Source organism: Schistocerca americana, chromosome 5, assembly GCF_021461395.2.
Source record: "Schistocerca americana isolate TAMUIC-IGC-003095 chromosome 5, iqSchAmer2.1, whole genome shotgun sequence".
Lineage (NCBI taxonomy): Eukaryota > Metazoa > Arthropoda > Insecta > Orthoptera > Acrididae > Schistocerca > Schistocerca americana.
The window spans coordinates 330933968-330958837 of NC_060123.1; the positions used below are offsets into that span (position 1 = coordinate 330933968).

General features: G+C 42.1%; 1 protein-coding gene across 1 annotated transcript in view; it reads right to left on the reverse strand.

Annotated features, from left to right (window-relative positions):
- LOC124616346 (forkhead box protein D3-like) overlaps window positions 1-24657 on the reverse strand; it is a 60011-nt gene extending 35354 nt beyond the window's left edge. Inside the window, exons 1-2 of the mRNA XM_047144654.1 lie at window positions 24630-24657; window positions 18092-19143 (exon numbers count right to left, since the gene is read on the reverse strand). Coding sequence (XP_047000610.1) covers window positions 18092-19143; window positions 24630-24657 — 1080 coding nt within the window. The remainder of the gene's footprint in view (window positions 1-18091; window positions 19144-24629) is intronic.
- Between the last annotated feature and the right edge of the window lie 213 nt (window positions 24658-24870).

The following is a 24870-nucleotide window of genomic DNA, read 5'->3' on the forward strand; positions in this document are numbered from 1 at the left end:
TACTTTACTGAAGTCGTGCGATACTGGTCACAGGGCCGGAATGACTTCATTTTCACACAACGCAGTTGACTGATACCTACGTTGAGGCCCGCTTTATCACTGGTGCTCGCTTCACGTGAAAAAGAAAACGAAAGTAAAAGTTTAGTCCCGTTGACGACAGGGTCATTAAAAGAGGAGCGCTTGCACTGATTGGACAAGGAGGAGAAAGAATATCGGCAGAGTCTTTTTCAAACAAAGCATCCCAGCATTTGCCTTGTGCTATCCAGGAAAACATAAATCAGGATGATCGGACGGAGATCCGGGCCGCCGTGCTTCCTAATGCGCGCATCACGGGGTTCTTATATATATATCGAGAGGAGTGACATAATTTTTATCGTTAGTATCACGTCAAGCTTGTTAGCCTCTACTGCTCGAGGGATTTGGATTTGCTGGTCGTACAAGACACACTTCACAGCTGCTACGACTGTAGGTATATCAGTTACCAAACATATACGGCACTCCAAAGGCCTTACGTAAGTGTGAACCTCTGTGTTCATATTACACCTTTTCGAATATTCATTCTGCGCCTAGATTAAACTGCTTATTATTCTGTGATAAGTGGCTTCACAGTACTATTCACATAGCAGGTGTCTATAATCCTGAATCAGTTTCGCTATTTCATTACTATTATTATTATTAGTATTTTTATTCTTATTGCTCATTCGGGAATAGACATGCAGCATGCTGTCATATTTAGTATTTTATTTATTCCGTTATTTGGATATCTAAAGCCGCGATGAGCTAACAACCATTATGACTGTTCTGTTTTTTATAATTTCGTTTAGACCGGCTGTTTTTCATCAAACAACTGTCTTTATCACGATGTTCATTTGACCACATGGCACGAGTTATTCTTTTCTCATCTCGCCAAGTTCCGAACGTTATTACAGCTGTTCTGAAAATGTCTCTGTTTTGCTCACCCTTTCAGTGGTAGGCCTATACCTGCTTCTTATATATCAATTCTGACCTTCGTGCACCAAGGCAGTGTATTCGGTTTTCAGTAAAAGATGCTGAAGATGCGTTTCGTCCATTTGGAATCATTCATTCGTCTTAAGTCGCCATAAATAACAGACTATGCGTCTGCGTATTGTATCCATAATTTTTTGTGTTTTACAGTATATATCTTGTTTCTATGTTTTTACGTAGATGACTTTTTTATCACTTTGACCCGTACATTTTGTCTTTTCAAGTCCAGTTCTAAACATCTCTCATAGAGGGTAATACAATCGGACGCATATAGAAATATTGGTTATATGGCAGAGTTGTAATGATAAATTTAGGTGTTCCTGGATAATCATTTTTTATTGTAAATTTTTACTGGCTTTTGCTTTTACGGTGTCTTTATCTAGTTAACTGACTGTAATCCATTCGCACAGATATGTTCACGGATTTTATTGTTCCATGTCTTGTGTTTAAACAGGTTATATTATCCTTGATATTTAACGGGTCTTTTAGTTTTTCGAAAGATATTCGCAGGCAAATTGTTCTGCTTTTTCTTTCATTATATTAGTTCGTTCTTTGATCGTTTCAAAATTTTGTCATTATAGCTATAGACTATTATCCTCAAATTATTTAATTATTATTATCTACAATTACTCTTTTTCCGGCAATCGGCTCACAGCATTATTAGTACATAGTTGATGTGCCCGGAAGGTATCCATTATCTGAATATCGTTATTAGAAATATTTTGTGTAGGTGATGTTAAACAGCTGTTATGAAGGTCATGCAATACACAGTTATACAAATTCTGATTTTTATACAATATTGTGGAGAGTGAATCAATTTCTTGTTCATTTTCTCCTAAGGTTACGATGTCATCTGCGTATTACTTGTTAGTATTATTATTTATTCGTGAATCAACGGACGGCATACCGTCAATCGTAGTACACATTCAGTGTCCCTCACAGATGTTTATAATTCTGAACTATTTTCGTTACTGCAAAATTGTTACTATTAGTATCTGTATTTGTAGTATTTATTCTGGAATCGACAAAATGGATGCTGTCGTTCTTATACATCCTCTCTCGTTTGTTAAAGATCACACGTACGAAGTGTGGCTATGAAATAATGGGACCGATGCTGTTGCAGGATAATTACGCATGCGCCACAGATGAACGACCAATAGCTGTGAAGCACGAAGCCTTCTCAGTCGGATGTGACACATCTGGCGTCTGTAGACAAATCATTGTGGCTGTGGCTCTCAGTTGTGTAATAGCTGTTACTTTGTTTTGGCACAAAAATGAGTAGCGTAATAATGGAGAAACGAATTGTCGTAAATTTTCATATGAAACTTCAGAGAACTGCTGCTAAAACCTATCGTTTACTAAAAACAGCGTCTAGCGAAGAATGTTTATAATGTACGCGAGTTTACTTTTTGAGTGGTTCAAGTGGAAGAAAAGACGCTGAAGACCACGCAAGCTTGCGACGCTCTTTCAACATAAAAAAACGGACGAAAATATCGAAAGAGTAACCTGTTTTTTTTGTGACCATCGGTTGAGTATTCAGTCAATTGCTGAAACTGTAAGAATTGACAGAGAATGTGTAAGGTAATTTTACATGAGAAACGTGTGTACGGAACTGTTGCCGTGAACTCCCACGATCGAACAAAAATAAGCTCTTGAAAGTTTTTGTACTAACACCTTGAATACTACTGAAGGCGATTCTAATTACTTGGAAAGAGTGATAACATGTTACTATTTCTGGTTTTTCCCTCATGACCCACGAAATGAGCGCCAGTCCCTGCACTGGAAGGACCCGACTTCACAGAGAGCCAAAACACCTCGAATGAGTGTATCAAAATTGAAAGCGATGATAACTGTCTTTTTTCGATGTTCATGGAGTTATGTACTTTCACTGGGTTCCTGAAGGTCAAACTATTAATCGACATTACTACCTTGGTATTCTTGCTCAATTCGGTGAGGAAATAATGAAAGAAAGGTCCGAATTGTGGAAGAAAAAGTCGTGGATTCTGCATCAAGACAACGCAACGGCAAGTTTGTACGAAGTACAGCATTCCAATGTTAACCACACACCTTATTCACCTGACCTAGCACCAGGTGACCATTATCTAATTCTCCAAGGTACAATCTGCATTAAAAGGAACAAGATTTCAGTCCGTTGAAGCAGTGAAAGAAAAAAAGTCACGCGTTTTCAAGGAGCTCACAGAGGGATGTATCCAGCACTGAATCCATAAATGGGAAATTCGCTTGGGGCGTTGTAGGGCTAGAGGAAGGGAATATACTAAGGTGAAAATAATCGTGGGATAGCGACGCGCACATATATAAATAGCGGTAGTATCACGTTGACAAGGTATAAAAGGGCAGTGTGTTGGCAGAGCTGTGATTTGTACCCAGCTGATTCATGTGAAGTGTTTTCCAACGTGATGGGAATTAACAACTTTGAACATGGAATGTTAGCTGGAGCTAGACGCACGGGCCATTACATTTCGGGTCCACAGTATCAAGAGAAAACCAAATTTTTGGCATTACCTCTCACCATGGATCAACGCAGGAGCCGACGGCCTTCACTTAACGGCCGAAAACATCTGCGTTTGTGCAGAGTTATCAGCGCTAACATACAAGCACCACTGCGTGAAATAACCGAATAAATCAGTGTGGTACGCATGAAGAGCGTATCCATTACGAAAGAAAATATCCGTTTGGACAGTGAGGCGAATTTGCCGCTAATGGGCTGTGTCAACAGACGACCGACACGATTGTCTTTGCAATCAGCACGACATCACCTGCAGCGCCCCTCCTGGGCTCGCAACTATATCGGTTGGATCCTAGACTACTAGAAAACCGTGGCCTGGTCAGATGTGTCCGAGTTCCAGTTGGTTTATTTTATTTAATCGTATGGCTAGGGCCCCCCGCCGGGTAGGCCGTTCGCCGGGTGCCGGTCTTTCAATTCGACGCCACTGCAGTCGATGAGGATGACAGGATGAAGATAAGGGGAGCACAACACCCAGTCCCTGGGCGGAGAAAATTCCCCGACCCAGCCGGGAATCGAAGCCGTGCCCAGAGTATTGACAATCCGTCACGCTATTCAGCTACTGGGGGCAGGAGCTGATGGTAGGGTTCTAGTGTGGCGCAGACCCCAAGAAGCCATGGACCCGTATTGTCAACAAGGGACTGTTCAAGTTGGTGGTGGCCCCATAATGGTGTGGGCTGCGTTTACATAGAATGGACTGGTTCCTCTGGTCCAACTGAACCGATAACTGACTGCCATTCATGGATTTCACGTTTCCAGACAGCGGTGGAATTTTTATGGAGGCACTGCGCCATATCACCGGGCCATAGTTATTCGCGATTGGTTTCAGAAACATTCTGGACAGTTTGAGTGAATGATTTGGCCCCCCAGATCGCTCGACATGAATCGCACCGGACGTGTACGGGACATAATCGAGAGGTCAGATCGTCCACAAAATGCTGCACTGGCAATACTTTCGCAATTATGGACGGCTACAGAGGTAGCGTGGATGAATATTTCTGCACCGGACTTCCGACGATTTGTTGAGTACATGCCTCGTCGAGTTAGTGCATTACGCCAGGCAAAAGGAGGTCCCATACGATATTAGGAGGTATCGCATGACTTTTGTCACCTCACTGAGTGTTGCGGGTGACAGTAACTAAATACAGGGTGATCAAAAAGTCAGTATAAATTTGAAAACTTAATAAACCACGGAATAATGTAGATAGAGAGGTAAAAACTGACACACATGCTTGAAATGACATGGGGTTTTATTAGAACCACCCCTTATTGCTAGACGCGTGAAAGATCTCTTGCGCGCGTCGTTTGGTGATGATCGTGTGCTCAGCCGCCACTTTCGTCATGCTTGGCCTCCCAGTTCCCCAGACCTCAGTCCGTGCGATTATTGGCTTTGGGGTTACCTGAAGTCGCAAGTCTATCGTGATCGACCGACATCTCTAGGGATGCTGAAAGACAACATCCGACGCCAATGCCTCACCATAACTCCGGACATGCTTTACAGTGCTGTTCACAACATTATTCCTCGACTACAGCTATTGTTGAGTAATGGTGGTGGACATACCGAGCATTTTCTGTAAAGAACATCATCTTTGCTTTGCCTTACTTTGTTATGCTAATTATTCCTATTCTGATCAGATGAAGAAGCGCCATCTGTCGGACATTTTTTTAACTTTTGTAGTTTTTTGGTTCTAATAAAACCCCATGTCATTCCAAGCATGTGTGTCAATTTGTACCTCTCTATCTACATTATTCCTTGATTTATTAAGTTTTCAAATTTATACTGACTTTTTGATCGCCCTGTATATGTATTTTTGAAATTAAAAGTGTAGCGATTGTCCGGTTATTTTTTAGCCACACCTCGTACCTCACGCAAAGGGGCAGTATTTTTGACCGATGGCTGTAAAAGTACAACTTAAGAAGTTGACGGAAGCTGTGTAACCACTATGCTCATATATACATATCCGCAGGTGTGCGTGAGGGGCAGGCCGAGGTTGGCGCTGCGGGACACAGCGGCAGGCGGCGTCAGCAGCGGCTGAGGAGGTGACATCAGCATGAGCAGCAGCAGCAGCAGCGGCAGCGGCGGCGGCTGCGGCCGTCTGCGGGCGCGTAAATCACGAGTGTTTGCCGGCGGCTCGGCGAGCGCTACACAAACTGCCGCTGAAATACTGGCGCAATATCTCAGCGGCGCCGAGCCTCGCTAGCCGGCCGGCCGCTCGTATTTGCTCGCCACGCCACACCGCACCGCCTGCTCCGTTTCCGTCGAGCACACCCCCTCCCCCCCCCCCCCTCCCACACCTCCCACACCTGTCACCGACGCCTGCTCTCGGATATCTTACTTGAAGGCTTCCGTCACCTCCGCAACAACTAACGCCCCCTGCCATAGCAGGAAAACGCGAATGAACGTCGCTGCTCTGTTGAAGAGGTAGCGTCGCTCGTCCGCAAAAGCAGGACAAGTTTCAACAGTTACTATGGCACTGCCGACTGTTTCTTTGTAATTACTAAAGCTGGACGCACGAAAACGTATCATTTATTTTGCGTACACGATGTGCGCACAGATGCCCAGAGGACTGATGAATTGTGCGGGGACTAGTAGCTGATCCTGAACCCGAAAAAATGTAACATACAGCGCACACATACGAGGCGATATCCGCTACTGTTAGTTAAGCTGATATTTTTTACCTTTGGACCGTCTAGTTACAATTGAATGACACACCATTTTTATGCCATACGCGTTTATTCTTTGCAAGGCATCTTCAGTGGGATGGAATCGTACTTATTTTTAAGACACACAGGAATTACAGAGATTGGTTGCGTGTGGGCATTGAGTTAAATCAATGTGCAAGGTTGAAAATGTTTGCCAAACCGGGCTTCGAACCCATATTTCCTGCTTACCAGGCAGATGCACTGACCGCTAAACCATCCGGACGCAGTGGTCACTGTAACTGCGCAGTCTGTTCTAGTACGCCTCCAGTCAGACCCGAATTCTCAACTTAAACCACACTCTACTAATAGTGTGTGTTCTTTAGGGCATGTCCGATAGCTACTGAACGCTAGTTTTGACGCTGATAATATGAAGTTCTGAAAACAAAATTTGAAATGGCAATGCAATTATAGGATGAAGAACAGGGCTGACAAAGGAACTAAAACACAACATGTAAAAGAGCGTCCACGAAATTAGAAGTAGATCTTTATATTATTACTACAAACAAAAATATACACATATTCCAGCCCACTGAAGATGTCTTGCAAAGAATAAAGACGAAAGGCGTATGACACAAAATTGTGTTTCATTCAGTTGTAATTACACAGTACCAAAGTAAAAACTATCAACATACTGTAATACAACATGTAACTGAGGACGACGCAACTACAAAAGTTGAAGATATCCACTACACTACAATTATGCTATAGTCGTAGAAGTGCTGGAAACAGTAACTATTGCAAAGTTTCTAAGACTAACCTTCCGGAGCGACCGCAAGTGGAATGACCATTTAAAAGGATATAGTTGAAAACGTACATGTCAGAAGGAGATACAAAGGAAGAATCTTAAGGAAATGCGAGCGGTTCTAGACGCTTCAGTCTGGAACCGCGCGACCGCTACGGTCGCAGGTTTGAATCCTGCCTCGGGCATGGATGTGTGTGATGTCCTTAGGTTAGCAAGGTTTAAGTAGTTCTAAGTTCTAGGGGACTGATGACCTCAGATGTTAAATCCCATAGTGCTCAGAGCCATTTTTCTTAAGGAAATGTAATTCATCCACGAAGTAAGTGGCTTACAAAACCTTTGTTCGATCGATTCTTGAGTATAGGACCTTTACCAGTTTGGAGTAACAGAAGAGATAGACAAGATCCAACGCAGGACGCCGCGTTTCCTCTCAGGATCGTTTCATCGGTGCGTGGGTTTTACGGAGATGCACGACACATTCCAATTGTACACACTACGAGGAAGGCGATGTGTATCACAGAGACGTTTATTACTCAAATTCCGAGAGCGTAAGTTCTGTGAAGAATCGGACAACATATTACTTCCTCCCACGTGCGTCTCGCGGAATGACACATGGAGAAATTTCGAGAAATTAGAACTAATACTGAGGTTTTCAATCATTCTTCCCACACGACTTCTCCAATGGAACAGGGAAGGGGGATCAGATAGAGAAGCACACTCCGCCACACACAGTCAGGTGACTTGCTGAGTATAGATGTTGATGAAGATGTAGATAGCTCTGTACCGACCTTCAAGTGGGAAATTCTCACGCAGTGGTGGACAGAAGCAGGTAATCTCAGCTATAGAAACAAACCAAGTTCTTCGAGCTACGTGGGTCGAAAATATTTATGAGGAATGGAAGAGCTCGAAGTGCGCCCAAACAATTCTATCAACAATAAAACCTGAAGGGGAAATGAAAGTAAGCTGGAGTACAGATCGAGTACAAAGAGCTCCCAGTTCTTTTTTTATTGTCTCTAAATCGTTTACTCCGCCAGCAGCAAGCTTCCGACTGTCGGTTCGTTATCGGATGGTAGTATTGACAGAAAACTTACATCACAAATCGTACATAGATTTTTGTTTCATAAATTCAGATTACTTTTTCCCACTGCAATCTAATATATATTTACCTTTCATACGCGTTCTGCCTTTTACATCAACAGCATCTTCTGTGGATTTAACGGTTATTCTTCTGTCTGACCAAAATTTCTTTTTTCCTTTATCTTGTCATAAGTTAGGGGGCACCCTACCACTGCACTTCTCAAAAATCGGTACATATTCAAGCCGACGTCTTTTGGTTTTACAGTCTTATACTTCATTTTTAAGTAACTAAATGATGTGAAAGATTTCACTACTGCTCTGGCAAGGACTGCACATAATAATATTACGACAACGGTAAGCGATCTATGTCGTAATATTGTTAGTCCTTTTAATCAACATTTCTTGCAAGAACTGTACATTAAAAGGCGGTGACGCGCCTCATACGACAGCACTTCTCATTTCAAAATTTTTCGTGTGTCATAAGGACAAACCTCACTTTTAAAATACGTTTCGGTAGATGAAGAAGAAAGTCATCCAAAATAATTATTCGGTATCGCTGGGTGTTCGCTTAAAAACGGTCCCATGTATTTAAGTCCCCCAAGTTGGAAACAGCTGTCCGAAATCTCATTTCGCAAAGTTGTTTACAGGGTAGAAATTAAGTAGGGATATTAACCTCCGCCCATATTTGATTATTAAAGGCAGAAAGTACGGGTATCTGTTAGAAATCAGTGATCAATGTGACTTACACAGTGAAAGAACCGTGTCAATCACTGTTTATTTTAACACATAAACTGATATAGCGAACTCCGTTTTGGTAGCCGGTCGATATCAGATTGTAGAATAGAGAAATAATATATGAAAGACGTCTTATCAATTTTGTGCTTCAAAGTCACAGATACGAGTGCTAGCTGAAATAGGTTATTGGCGCTATTACAGGATACTACATCGTGGAAAATTTGATAATATCTAGTGAATTGATTATTTATGCCTTCTACAATCTGACGACGCAGTGTCAGAAAAATGTGATGTGGAAAAATGAAATGCAAACGAGGTAACCATTCCATTACGTAATTTCTATCTTACACTGACGTTTAGACAAAAACTCCACTTATATGATACCGAGTGCTTAGGCACTGGACTCGCATTAGGGAGGTGTGAGATGAGCCCAGCTAAACCAGTTGACTCCTTTGAAAACAACACGATCGATGTTCTACCTCATTCTTGTACTGTCAGAAAATTTTGGAAATTTGTGGTAAGGTCTTATGGGACCAAACTGCTGAGGTCATCGGTCCCTAAGGTTACCCACTACTTAATCTAACTTTAACTTACGCTAAGGACAACACACACACCCACAGGACTCGAACCCCCGACGGGGAGAGCCGCGAAGGCCATGACAAGGCGCCTCGGACCGCGCGGCTACCCCGCGCGGCTGTTCTGTCCGAGCTTGAACTATGTGCCTAATGACGTAGTTGCCGATGCGATAAAAACTAGAGGGTGTTAGGCCATTAGAAAGTGTGCATTTAGTTTGCATAATTATATTTAAACTGCAAAAATTGATCGAGCACGTAAATGCCAAAGTAACAAAATAGTGTCATCTGTGGTATGAGGGGAATGGGTGGGGTAGGGGGTATGGTTTTAACAGCGCTTTTACTACATCGTATGGTACACCGTTAGAAACAAGAAAGACAGAACATAACATGGGATACCCTTCGAGACAATTTTATGTGTGTCTCTAGTAGGTATCGTGCGCCACTTCTCTAATTTTTGCTCTAAGGATTTCTGATTCAAGTGGGAAAATCATTTCTGCTGTCTACTGCATAGTGTTTCAAAGTAAGAGAGTAAATTGCATGACTACAGCAGGGCTAGAAAGTCAGGCGCTTAACGGAGAACACCCTGTCCGATTCTGAATTAAGTGACACTGAAAGAAATGTCTACGGAATTTGACGTCACAGGAACATGAATCTGAACGTTACAGAACTGTAGTAGCATCACTAGAACAGTATCCCCTTCAAGAACCGAGCGAGGCGGTACAGTGTTTTACATACTGGACTTGCATACGGAGGGACGACGTTTCATATCCGCGTCCGGCCATCCAGATTTAGGTTTTTCGTGATTTCCTTAAATCACTCCAGACAAACGCCGGGATAATTGCTTTGAAAGGACACGGCCGATTTCCTTCCCCATCTTTGAAATAATTCGAGCTTGTGCTCCGTCTCCAAAGACCTCATTGTCGACGGAACATTTAATTCTGATCTTCCTTCCGTCTCTCCTTCTGCTTCAATAATTTAAGCAGGTGTCACATAATTGCGTGCTGAAGTAGTTTTAAGTTATGGAGAAAGTGTCTAACTTCAGGTCTCTGGTTTTTGATTCAGGTACGGAAACAGCGCATACCATTCAAAATACAAATTTATATAGTTCGGTAACAAAGTAAACTTCACATCTCTGCTATCCGTGTATAGTTTATTAAGGCAATAGTTGTAGTTTTCGGATATGTCGGATGCATACTAAATTAAGGTCTAATGTAATATGATACCGTAGGCATATTTCCTGAATAACTGGGGAACAATGATTGCTAGGCAACTCCTAGTGAAACTCATACAGCTCTTGGCGGCGAACTGGGTTTGTCTTACGCAAGAAAACGTCAGTCCTTGGGAAAATATTTTTCGGTCCGTGCTGGCATAATCTACAGAGTTAACAAACTGGTTACTAAAACTGTAGTTCCAGTGGTGACTTAAATTTCGCAGTTTCTTGAAGGACGGAAAATTTTTAAGAATGTTTTTAATGTGTGACCTTCGCTCAGGTGTTTGCCTAGTGCTGATGTGCGCATGAAGTTTTGTGTACCTACTACAAATAGTACCTAATTTTCCGTGAATGAAGAGAAAATTCATTTCTCAGTCAGTCTTTACCGAAGCAGTGTTAAATCCAAGGCCTTCGTTTTTTGAGTGCTCAAAACTGTGAAATGCCTCAGGATACAAACAGATAGCTCCGAGCGTAATTTACTGGACCTTGCGCAAGAGTTACCCACAGTCAAATACTCGCCTACTGTTGAACATGGTGTCAGATTTCCCTGTAACTCATTACGCTAACGTGACGTACGGCATCGAAATGAAAAAAAGACTTACCGTTCAATCTCCAGAACATAATTTTCAGTTTATCACGTTATCGAAGACAGCGGCTGGATACGAAAAAGATAGAAAGATACATCTGACTTCTCACGCTGGTAATACGCTGATTATAATAATACGCAGAACGCAGAAAGAAAAATTGAAGAGGTACTGAAAAAGGTCGATTTGGCTTCAGCAACACTGAAGGTACCATAGAAGCAATTCTCGGCGTGCGATTAGTGATGGAAGGAAAGCCTGTGGAAAAATCTGAATGCGGTTGTAAGATTCATTCAAGTGTAAAAATCAATTTATAGTGTGAAATTGACTAAAGCGCTCGAAATTCTCAAACAAGTGTCAATGAATTACAAAGATACAGAGTGATTTGCAATTACAAGAACCAAGTAAGGGCAATGAAAGCGTGAGTCCAAGGAATTTTGCGTTAAGAAAGGGATAAAGCAGAGTTGTGGCTTATCGCCACTCTTGTTTAACTTCCCAGTCAGAGAAACATTCATGAACATCAAAGAAAATTATAGCAAGCTACTGTATAACAATAACAGACTTCACGAAGCACAAGCTCTTCTGGCTGAAAGCATAGGAAAAGATCGTTGTAGTAATGAGCAGTTAGTTTGTGCAGAATACCGCTAAGGACAAATAAAGCTAAGGCGAAGGGGGTATTGAGCAGTAGAAACTATTGCATGAAGGTGACACACGGAAGTGGGAATATCAGCCAAGAAGAAATTGGAAGCATTTGAAATACGAATCTATGGAATGGTGTCAAATATTCAATCCAGTGATAAGGTACTAAACAAGTAGGTACTCAAATGAAAAAACGCAGAAAAAAATGTTATGTGAAACTGTAGCAGACGACTGGCCATATTAACTCCACACGTGTTAGGACGTCCAGGAAAAATAAGTGTCAAGAGGAGCAGTAAAGTAGAAAATAATTGTGTGGGAAGATACAGACAGCGTGAAAGTTGGATGTAGTAAATGTTTTGAGGTGAGAAGTACAGGATAGGAATATCTAGATGAGAGCATCAAAACAGTCGGAAAAGAACTGTATAAATTAAATGTTGTTCTTTCGTGTCTCTCTTTGAAACCGGAAATCTAGCAACAATATGAAATGTTGTGTCAAGAGCTGACACTATGCCAACATAGTTTTCGCTTTCCCGTAAGAGCTGATTAGACATGTTGAAAACAGCATTCGCTGCGATATGACAGCTAATTACTGTTTATTACATTCTACAGAATGATTTAGTTTCTGCAATAAACATTGTAACGAAAAACAAAAAGATATTGTTTTTCGCAGCCTGCTGCAAGCCTTACGGCCTGCTAGGTTTTGGGCGCATCAATTGTCGGTACTGATGTTTATTTATCGAACTAAATTTCCTATTCTCTTATCGAGAACCAATCCACCGAGGAAAAATTAAAAATGGTCACACCTGTAGTGCTACATGTGGACTTGGAAGCACCTGTAGCATGCCTTATGAACAAAGTTCGTGAGGTTTCTAAAGAGAAAAGAGGTACTGGATCTTTATGGATGAAAATAAAAGTATCTGAAAAATGAAAAGCTCCTGCTTAAATAAAATAGCTAACTTTAAAACGGAAATATTTGTACATTGTCCGATGAATGGTCCATCTCCTGTGCAAAAGAACACACATTTGGCTAAAAGGAAGCGAGAGAGCAGAACAATTTGGTTAACCACCATTTCACATTTCACTCCGAGAACGACGTAGTGGGCAGAAGGTAGTAATAAAAACGCGACTAACCCTTTTCGGGCGCGAACTTAATAGTGATTAGCCGAGAGCTGTAACTTCGGCCGACAGTTATTTCTATAAATTAATTTAGAAGCAAAAGATCAAGAGAAGGAACTCTACGATTCGACTTTTTTCCCTTTCAATGCTTTATTTAAAGTTCTTTTCCGTCTGACCAAACCTATTAGTGTACTGCATCATCTTCACGGTACAAACAACTCTGAAAGTTTCCTTTTACTCGGATACTCGAAAACAAAATGTGAATTCGACTTGTTTCTCTTTCAGTGCCTGATTTAAATTACATATCCATCTGACCAGGCTCATGAGTATGTTACATCACCTTCACGTACGAAGAACCTTGAAAGTTTCTTTTTACTCGGATTTTCGAAGACAAAACGTGAATAGATGTGCAACTGATCAACAGTTTGAAAGAAACATAAAAAAGAAAGAAAACCAAATACTGCGCTCATCTAACCGAAGTGAAAATCAGTTCATGTAAACTCAATACCCACAGACCTACCAACTATTCATATATCCCGAATTTTCTTCTGCCTTTCCTTATTCTGTACGTTCAATAGTGGCCGGATAAACACTTTGCGCACACTCAACGAATAGTTTCCTGAATCATCTTTACGTGATGGTAAAAATGAATTTTTAATTCATTTTGTCGTAATCGCTATCACGAAGCTTTTCTTGACGATGAGTAACTGAAATATAAAATAACATAAACAAATCTTGTTTAGAATAATATATGTAGCTAAAATTTTAGTTTCTGGCTATAGTTTAGTTGAAATGCTGGAAAAACGATAATCGCTACTAGACAGCGACAAATTCCTTTAAGATAGATGGAAGAATGTTTTCAATTACCTACGTCTTTTAGAAGAATATTGGACACGCAAAATGTAAAAACTCAGTGTTATTCACATATGTGTTTAGAAATAAAGTGGATCTCACTGTGATTAGTCTACTGAGGCGCATTGTGTATCGCTGAAAAAAAGAAAAAGACAATTTTCGTGGAGAAAGAGATTTGTGGGTAGTGATGAACATATATGATCACTGTCTTCTGAAAAAGTGACGTGACTGTTTAAGTGTTAAAGGATTTTGTATAATACGTACTTGCACACAGTAATTCATTTTTATCTGTCATCACAAAATTATAACTACTAAGATGTTTTCCGGAACGAAGGAAATTTATCATGATACAGTGGAAGTGTGAGCCATGCAAGTTAAAAAAGTCTCGACGTTTCGGTCAAGTATTCACCGTGACGGTCTGCAAATTGTTTTGGTTAGATTAGCCGTATGGATGTAGGATTTAGATGTGTCTAAATCCTACATCCATACGGCTGGTGAGTAACAATAATTGCCGAGAAAAATAAAAAGTGAGTCCGTTAAACATCCAGTATAACGCTTAGAGAGTGGAATATCGTTAAATGAATGTGGCACTGTGGCGTTGGATGTCTTCTAATAAACGACGACATTCGGACTTTGTGAACTGATTACGTTACTTGAATTGCGAAGGAGAAGTTGTAGGCATTCTCTGGGTTACATTTAATATTTCAGTACATTCTTGTTTGTATAATAATAAAAAAAAATCACGCTGTGGAATAATTGTGATCGTTTCTCAGCTTTGGTTACTGATAATAACTTGATACCAGTGCCAATGAGTTTAATTTGTACACCACAGCACTGAAGATGATCACTATGTGATTGAAAATCGATTTTGCTATTAATAAACCATCAATATTACGGCCAACGCTGACCTTCCTTTTAATCACTAATCAGATGTGTACTTGCTCGAGTTACTCAAACGTATTCCGTAAGGTAGGTGTGACTAATGTTTCAGTACTATCAATGTGTAGAAAGACTTTCGTGTTCTGAAATCAGCAACGTACTGATTGTAGTTTTGTCAATGCAAATTTTAAACAAAGTAAGCAGCTGTTTTGTAGTTTATCGTGACACTGACAAACATATCTCAAATTCATAGGCAACACTGATATTTAGTTATTACACAGAACATTTTCCTACTATGCAAAAATGTCGGAGCTTTTCTTGTAAAATACTGCGCATTGACGGAAGATAAGGTGATTTGCCTGAGGACAGAAAACATAAAAGCTCTGTTTTTAGTGATTCAGGAACGTTGATTGGGCAGGCAACTTCTGCAACTCTGGTGAAGATGCATTTGTTAGAAAACAAGCTGTAAATAAAAGATGAAGTGGACTGGGGGCCGGTTGCAGAAATAACAAGGCGAAACCCTTTTTTATGTTTCGAATAAGAAATGTTTACTAACAAAATCAGGACTTACAGGAATTATGTTACAAGGCGAAAAAGGATGAACAACATAAATAAATATTTCTATGTATACTGATATATTAACATAATAATAAACTTGACAACTATATATATATTTATATATTTAATATATTGTACGCAAACAGCAGTCTTTACAATATACACATAATACTGAGCAGTGTACACCGAATGTCGTCTGGCTACTCACTGATAACTACACGTATGGCACACAGAACGGTGCGTTCGTATACACAAGTCCTTTTGGCATAGTTTGTGCCTGTACAGAGAATTGTACAGTCTTGTCGCTGCTTGTTAAGAGTGCTGGAAATATGTAAATATTTTGTCATGTGCTGGGGTGTATCGTCTTGGACCGTAACCAGTATCATTCGTAACGCGACATCCGATACGAGTGAAAATGATTACTTCGTGAGGTACGGGAGTGGCAGTACATGGAGTTAACAGAACTGTTCACATTTCTGCGCTTCATAAATTGTTTTTCACTGTATTCGGAGGACGTTTTAAAACATGCTTTTTCTTGTAAGCGTTCGGTGAATTCCTTTAAAAGGACTGGCCAAGTGCAAATTACCGAATGGCCCGGGCATTGTTGTATTAACAACGGAAATGAATCTAAATACCAGGTAATGTAGATTCACGTCGGATGAGGGACATGTCATTTCAGTACGCCACGAAAAAAATTTCAAATGCTACACGTCACTTAGACGTGGAACTAGCGAAGAAATGCAAATTGCTATTAAACTATACTGAACATACACCATTTAACAGTTACAAATTTATTTTACATGAATGATATGTTCAAGAAACTTTGAGGAGAGGCTGCTTGTGAAGAGACTGACTGCTAAAGAGACATATGACAAACGGTCGACCGGGTTACAATTTTTTTGCAAACATTTGTTTTGTCTGAATGATCTCTCTCAGATTGCAAATGTGATTGCAAGCTAAAGTAAACTGTAAACTTCGTGTTATGACTCCACCATTTAATCAGATCATGCATTACGATAAACTTCAAACTGCTGGGTAAGAAGCTTAAGCGCACAAAATATGATAGAAATGTTGGTTAATACGTGGCACAGCAACGCTTAGAAATGTAAGACATACAAGCACAACTTCATATTGTAGATATTAGCAACTATCAAAGCAATCAGCTGCTGTGATTTAGGAGCATAAATAGACATGTACGAGAATTCTCAATGACGACAGGTCAAGGAAGACGAACACCGTTATATATTACAAAATATTTTCATATTTCCTTACTTCTCTTTATCACAGTATATTCACCAGAGAAATATACTCGATTTTGTAGTTTATCGTCCGACGCCTTAGACACAGACGAGACAACAGTTTCTACGCGTTTCGCACAGAACAAATCTTCTGTCACTTCCGTGAGTAATAATCATGAGTGTCCTCTTAATTTTAAATGCACAATTTAAATAAAATCTGCATCGAAATGAGATTTAGTACAGCGCTTCCCAAAAGTACACACTGCAGACGAATGGAAGTCGAATTTTAATACTAATTGTAGGAAGCAAACAAATAAAGCAACAAAAATCAATACAACGCGTGTGGGACAGCAAATTTTTAAGAGTGCAACACAGGCATTCGAGAGCTACGCTAGCAATAACAGTGTTGTAGCTTACGAATAAAAGTTCGTCAAGGTTTTTAGATTTTTGAATCTGGTACGTATTTGGGAGCGGTATCTTCATCTCCACGGTCTTCAACATTCACACGAGGCTTGACATGTTCAAATTTTGCAACTGTTTCAGGATTTAAAAACAGAAAACCTTGTATGGATGTTGAAAACCCAAATACGTATCGGAAATAAAAATTTAAAAACCGGAATACAGTCGGTAGACTTTTACTGGTAGAATGTAGGTCCTATGTCTATCAGTCACTGTGTGTGGGAAATGAAATGTTATGCACTCGTTACAATTAGCATTTTTGATTTAAAGTATTTAGCAAGTCAAGAGTGGTTCGTTGCGTTAAAGGTAAACATCGCAACAGTTGGGAAACGCTGACTTATTGACATGCAGATTAATCAGCTGAATTGTCGGCTGCGCAAAAGTAAGAAATTCCGGATATTTTTGTGCTACACGAGTTAAAAGCATAAAGGGAACTGGCTGTAGCAATGACTAGTTTATCCGTGCAGCTGGCAAATGAACAGGTACTGTAGGGTTGCGCCGCTGACGTTAGGTGCCGGGATATCTTACGGCGCACAGCCGACAATGCAGCGTCGTGAGATTAGTGCTCCTCGAGAAGCACTGAATAAATTTGGCGCGCAATGTCACGTATGTGCGCACAGAAGTAGGAGTCTCTTTTTTCATTTATAGACATCTCGATTAAAAAATGATTAAGTAAACTGAAGTTTGGTTGTAATTGTCCTCTCAGAGAGGGGAGTATTGACAGAATTGTGCAGTGTCGAAGAGGAATGATGCAGTAGGAGAGTACGCGGTGGTGGGAGAGGGAGAGTGTCTGTCCTTTTGGCTGGCGAGAGCCGAACACAGAAGACTAGGAAGGAGCCGCGGCGAGGCGCGCTACAGCTAAGGTAAGTCCGGCGGCGGCCTACCGTGCGGCCCACGCGAGCGGCGAGAAGGCCGAGTCGAGGCTGCGCGTGACACCGCCCAGCGCCAGGCCCAGCCCCAGGCCGGGGGCGGCGGCGCGGACGTCCGGCGGCGCGGGGGCGGCGGCCTCGGGGGCGGGCGCCGGCGGCCGGCCGATCAGCGAGTCGATGCTGAAGGCGGCGCCCACTTTGCTCTTGGTGACGGGCACCGGCTTGCAGGGCAGCGTCGGCGCCGGCGGGGGCGGCGGAGGCGGCGGCGGGGGCGGCGGCCCGGCGGCGGCCACCGGCGGGGGCGGCGCGGGCGGCACCGGGGGCGGCAGCAGCCCGAGGCCCAGCGAGAGGCGCGCCAGCTCGGCCGGCGGCAGCAGCGGCGGCAGCGGCGACAGGTACGGGTAGGGCAGCGGCGCGCCCGCCGCCTGGTGGTGGTGGTGCTGCTGGTGGTGGTGGTGGCGGTGGTAGGCGTCGAGCAGCCCCGCGGCCACCGCCGCCGCGTGGTGCTGGTGGTGGTGGTGGTGGAACTCGGGCGGCTGCCTCTTGTAGCGCTTGCGCCGCCGCAGGAAGCTGCCGTTGTCGAACATGTCCTCCGCCATCGGGTCGAGCGTCCAGTAGTTGCCCTTGCCCGGGTTGCCCGGCTCGCGCGGGATCTTGATGAAGCAGTCGTTGAGCGACAGGTTGTGGCGGATCGAGTTCTGCCAGGCGGGGAACTTCTCGCGGTAGTACGGGAAGCGCGCCATGATGAACTCGCAGATGCCGCTGAGCGTGAGCTTCTTGTGCGGCGACTGTAGGATGGCCATGGTGATGAGCGCGATATACGAGTACGGCGGCTTCACCTGCGTCGTGCCGCCGCCGCCGCTCGATCCGGAGGTCTTCTTGCCGCCGCCGTTGGACGACGGGGAGACGGAGACGGCGGTTGCCTCCTCGGAGCCGGGCGAGAGCGCCGGCGTGGGTGTCGTGTTCCCACCGCTGACGACCCCGGGAGGCGCTCCGGGGCCGGCGGCGATCAGATGTCTCGGGTACTCCGGCGGCAGGCCACCCGCCGGAGGCGCGCCGTCGTCGTCGGAGTCCACATTGACGTCGGAGTCAGAGTCCTGCAGGTGCACGCCGCGCAGGTCTAGCGGGGACTCGGACATGGCGGGCCGCAGCAGCATGGCGAGCTGAGGCGCTTCTGGCGGCGGCCGGGCCGCGAGTGGCGGCACGCCGGCATGGCCGGGCCGCCAGGGCGGGGCCTGCTGCCATTGGGCGACGCACGGCCAATCGCGGAACGCGGTCGCGTTGGGGGAGGGGCGCGAGCCACGACGCCGGCCGCGCCGCTTCCTCCGCTCCCTACGTAAATAATTTGCTCGCGGGGCTTCGCCGGTGCCCGACGGCAAACCAGCTGTATTTTGCCCGCCACATATAATATTTTAATCTCTAAACCCTGGCATGTAATTACATCTCTGATACGATAATTTGCTAACTTAGTCTGCGTCCATTCGACGCAAATTCTACATGTCGTGCCGCAATTTGGCTCGCAACGACCTATCATCTATTCACCAGTCCAATACATTTACATAGTACCGTGACGTGACTTTATTTTGTCGAAAATCACGTGGTGAGTCCATAATTGTGGGAAAAAACAAGTCACTTTTTATAATAAAGTAAACATCTCAATCAGCAACTGGTAATAACGCTATTCATTAACAACAAACAGCGATGTTACTGGTTCGCATCCAGTGTTTCATCCTCGCGGCTGTTCACGTTTAATTACGCGTAACTTGAGCCGTGTTCACTGGTTTCTGTTATCGCGATAGTTCATCTGCTTGCTCTTTTAAGCTATATTTTAAGATAATTTTGTTTCATATTCGGTGGCACAGCCGAAAAAGATAATTCCGTTTTTCATCATGCCTGTATTTCGATTATAGACATTTATTTCACTCGATCAGCTGTCTGCTGCGGTATGCCATTTTCAAATGCTTACTCATATCTTCGTAATATTACGCAGAAACCTTTTGTGGGTGTGTACAACGGACTATTGACACTTAAATATATAACTGTTGTCCTAGCAATCTTAGTAGTTGTCCCTGGAGTGTATTACGATAGCAATTGTGCACTGAAATGACAGACATACAACGTAACTTGTACCCACACAAGGTTACAGCGTATAATTACACGGTTATGAGTAAGCACTTGAAAATGGAACATCCCAGAAAACACATGATCTTGTGAAATAAATATCTGTAATCGAAATACAGACAAAAATCGAAAACGGAAGCTGGTTTTAATTTAGTGTAACAATTAACCCGAGTAGTTTTTAGATACTTTATTTTATTTTCTGCCATTTGTATGATATCTAGTGACTTGTGTGTTTTCCACAACCTAAGACTGTATGCGTAGCTTACTTGAAATATTTGATAGGATGGTGCTACGATTCATTAGCTGCAACACGAAGTACCCCCGCCTGATACAACGAGAGCCAACGTGAAATGAGAACGTGTATTTATCAGCCCATGTTTCAACAGTATTTTCAGTTTATTTTTAAACAGGCCTACTGTAGAAAAAGACAAATTTAAAAGTGGAGTAGTGGAAAGAAATAGGAAAAAAATAGTTGAGCTACTCCATAGAGGAAACCTCGACCTATGGTCAATCTATTTTATGTTTTCTGATGTAGTCCGTGACAGCGTATAGTTCCTGTTGTATAGAGATTTTTTTTTTTAGACCACACGTATCGCCTTAATGACCGGGTAGCTCATTTCCGCTTTGCTTTGTAAAAAATTATCTGATCCCCTTCCAGAATATTTGAAAGACATAATGTGCGAGAAATATATTTTTGTCTTAATCGTGAAGTGGTACTACACTTGCGGAATACGTTATAAGGACTGTTCAACACATCTTGGACATATCCTGTTCCCTTTCGGATCACTGAGGTACGTCCACTACACCCGCTACGAAAAGGGTCTACTGTTGATAGATTCGTACATACCTGATCGGAACGTGTAAGTCTGAAAGTCATTTCCTGTTCATTTTCATGAGGTAGTTATGTCCACTATTAGCGATTGGAAATTGATTTCAAGTAATTCCGGTTGCAAGTCATTTTCAAGGCTAGAAGAAATAACCAGTAGAAAACGTAAGAAGTGCAGTTTCCTGATTTAACGATCGAAATTACGAAATGAACGTAATAGAGCCAAGCGGTTGTGCTTGCATGTTGTAGAAGAATAGAAAGGCAATAAGTAACGTAATAGCCAAAACATCACACCATGTAGTGCCGTTCAAGATGAATACGTACGAAGTAGAACTTCAGAGCGCAGAACCAGTCACAACTAAATTAGCTATCTGCTAAAAATTTCTTTCACGGGCAAGAACTATTTCGAGAGAGATACTATAACGTTTAATATATATCTGACCTAACTCGGAACAAATAGTGCCCCTTAAGCTTGATAGTGCCAATTTTAGGTTCATTATAACGTAGTTCATTCACCATCATATCTAAACAGATACGGTCTTCATATGAGAGCTATTTTATTGGATTTGATGGGCTTACTAAGACCGCTTAATGTGCCTCATTTTGGAAAAGTAATTATTTAAAGGCTATATATTTTTATTTTGTATCCTGAATTAATCTGTTTAATGAGCTTTATACTGCGTTCGTAACTGTAACTGTCTGTGCTCAAAGGATGTTTCGTAATCATTTCTGTAAATAAGTTCCAACCACACTACATTTAGGATGACGACTTTGCTCAATTTTTGTCGTTGAAGGGATCAGAACTGTCAGTGACTTACAATGGACGGACCAAAATTAGAGAATTAAAAAAGTTTCCGAATCACAGATTGTAAGCTGAAAGAAGTTTGGTGGATGTCTCTTTCTTTCGATCTTGTATTTCGTACGCATTAATGCAATAATATAAGTTGAAACGTTTCGCCAGTGTGAGAGACGTTTTCAATGAGACGCACCAAACACGGGCCATCGATCGGCGTACAACCGATCTTTTACTCTCCCAGCTGATGTTTAATTTTAAAATCGTATTAGTTTCGTAGATAGCGCAGTGTACCAATATTAGTTTTGTCACTGAGTACTTGGAACATATTCCAATTTTTCTCGATAGTTGTAAAGTGTAGTGCGTAAAATTAATATTAAACTGTGTGTTTTCGACGGTAAAACTGTAGTGCTGTAGCTCGCATTTATTATAAATAATATACTTCTTTGCTGTTAGACCCGTTCGGGCCTGGCGGTGCAGTACTGATGTGCATGCCTGGAAACCGAGGGGTCGGAGGATCGAAATCCGGTCGGACCACGTAAATTTTTTAGGCTCCATTTAATGGAGCCTTCACGTCTTAACGATGTGAGGAGCGCCAGGAACGACATGTGATTCAGATACCCCCCCCCCCCCCGCTGCATAACCAGGGCAGCTTAGTCACGAAACTAGTCGAAGTGCGTCACGACATTAAGCCACACGAGATTATTAAATATAGTTACTGTAGGCTAGCACAAAAGTTTAATGAGTATCATTAACTATATATACACTACCCGCCCAAAAAATTGCGAAACTGATTTTGTTCGTGGCATACAAGCGGCGTCAGCACAGTAACCTCGAACAATTGAAGAGTGTATCCCAATAACATGCTATGTGCCATTCTTAAACAAATTAGTTTTTGCATTACAACTCATCTGTGTAACACTTCCATTGCACCCAACACATAGCTAAGTGTTACAGTGGTTAGTTGAGTTCGTGCATTCATCACCATATGGAAGCTTTGCTATGTTGCTTACCTATTTGCCCAGAAGTCTGCTAAGTACCAGCTGATTTCAATAAAAACAAGATCATGACCTTTTTTTGTTTATCTTGTGTCACTTGGAGTCTCTGACAGCACTGAACAAAAGATCTCAGTATGCAGCCATAGCTACTAGCCGTGTGATAGGGACTTCGAGAAGAGGAAGAGACTGTGCGAGGCATTTATACCTGAAGACCTGCATGATATTGCAAGATCTGCTACACATGCTAACAAACTTGAGATCGTTGACTTAACTGAAAAAAAATTCGATCAATATTCAGTCTGCTACCGATTCCTGGGTAACAACAAAAAAGTTGCAGATCTGAGAGGTAACGATGGCACGCTTCTTAGCAAGGAATTCCGGAGCCACAGAAGTTAAATGTCCCCTCGGCGAAATGGCAACTTGGAAACTTGCTAATATTCTAAAAAAAAAAAAGGAATGGAGAATTCTGAAATCAGAAATGTAACAATCAACGGAACTGAAGGACAAAGAGAACTTAGCAAAGAAAGAAAAGTCTTGTTATCAGTTCCATATATGGATGATAAATACAGACAGTTTTATGAGAACTTGCATCATACTAATGTGGACTGATTTGTACTTTGACTTTTTGAGATTGTGTACTGGTACTAAGACTGAAATTAGGTATGGTACTTAGCTGACTTTTGAGTAAAAGGGTATATACCCTTTGCTATGTTTAGTATTTCTGACTTCAACAATTCAACTACTTATGCGACACGCAAGATCTCTAGTTAAATATAAGAGTATCTACAATTGTCCTTCTATTTAGTGTACACTATATTCCATATTAACATTTACAATGAGAGGTCCTGCGATTCCTGCTTTTAACGTAACTCCTAAGCAAATTTTTGGCACTTACTATAATTTTGTGTTACACGCTTCGGTTGTGAACAACAGATGTGCGTTCGATTAGTCAGTTGCGAAGAGGCGTGTTAAGCAGCGGACGTGTGGCCGCTTTTTGTCAACGTCGTCGTGTCACAAACCGTAGCGGAGCAATACCTCTAAATTGAGGTTTCAAAATATTCTCCAGGATATTTTCAAGCAGATCAAAATTTGTACAAAATTTGTTCCGCACGTCTTTAATCCCGAACGCCAGCTGCATGGACGCCAGCCGCGACTGAATGAAATGCAAAATGAGGACAATTCTTTTCTGGAAAAAATCAACGCGGGTGAAGAGACTTAGTGTTACCAATACGAACCTACGAGAAAATGTCACAGTGCAGAAATTCACATGAAGCGTTAAGATTTATGACAACCGACATTCAAGCTAATGTGAGACGAGACTTTAACAGCATCTCAAAGAAGAAAAGTTTCACATGGTAGTATGAAGCTGTGCTCAAGTGGGAGGAGACTCCGTAGGACACCTGAAATATTAAAACCTTCGTCTTAACTTTCCTCTGTTTTTTATTAATCTCGTACCGAAAATTTTTGAACTGACGGGGCACAGTAGATTTTCCAATACGTAACGCAGCTTTGTTGATAAAGACGAGACATGGCGCCCATGTCGCCACCAAGGTGAGAGATTACTGCATATAGAGAGATGGCGAATCGATTCACTGCACCCATAATCTTTCGAAAAGGAATTTTGTTACGCTTTTTCTTTGTACTCACTATCACAGACAGCCTCAACATAGATCCCTCCAGCTTTCCCTCTCTTATAGTAAGAATTTCAATAGATTTATTCCTCGCTTATTCCAATTATACTTTATATGGCCCTTCAATCTTCCACGTCCAACGGTAGCATCAAACTTTAGGTTCTTCTATGTTTGCAAATGTGATTTATTTTTGTCATAAATATGATAAAGAAGTGGAACCACTTCCGGATCGCTAATGAAGTTTCACAGGAAAACGTACGAATAAGTTGGCAATTAGTAACTCTTGGAGGAACGCGACACATTGTAGTCTACATTCAGCTTTGCTGTTGTCTATTAGCCTACATCACATGTGGGATTCACGAAATCACTGTTGACATTTTCTGCTTCAGTGCTTCAATACTTGACATAGGTGCTCTGCATAGATGTTGCTTGATTGATTAACATAGTAAAATTCTGAATTTTTTTCTCGCCCCTCGTTTTGGTACATAAGTTTCACAATACCAGGAGCTTTTTCCTGATTTGTGAACATTTCCGCTTTCCTAGACATTGCAATTAGCACGCTGCAATCACAGTACCACGAGCCACAACAAAAAAGCTTGGTTCGTCGTCCAAAACTGCGGTAACATTTCATGCCAGAAGTGAATGATTGTTGCAATCACACAAAGATATTCCAGACACTCTTTACCGTCAGACGCTAGCACGACCATGCAGCAGCAAGGATGGAGGGGAAAGCTCTGTTTAA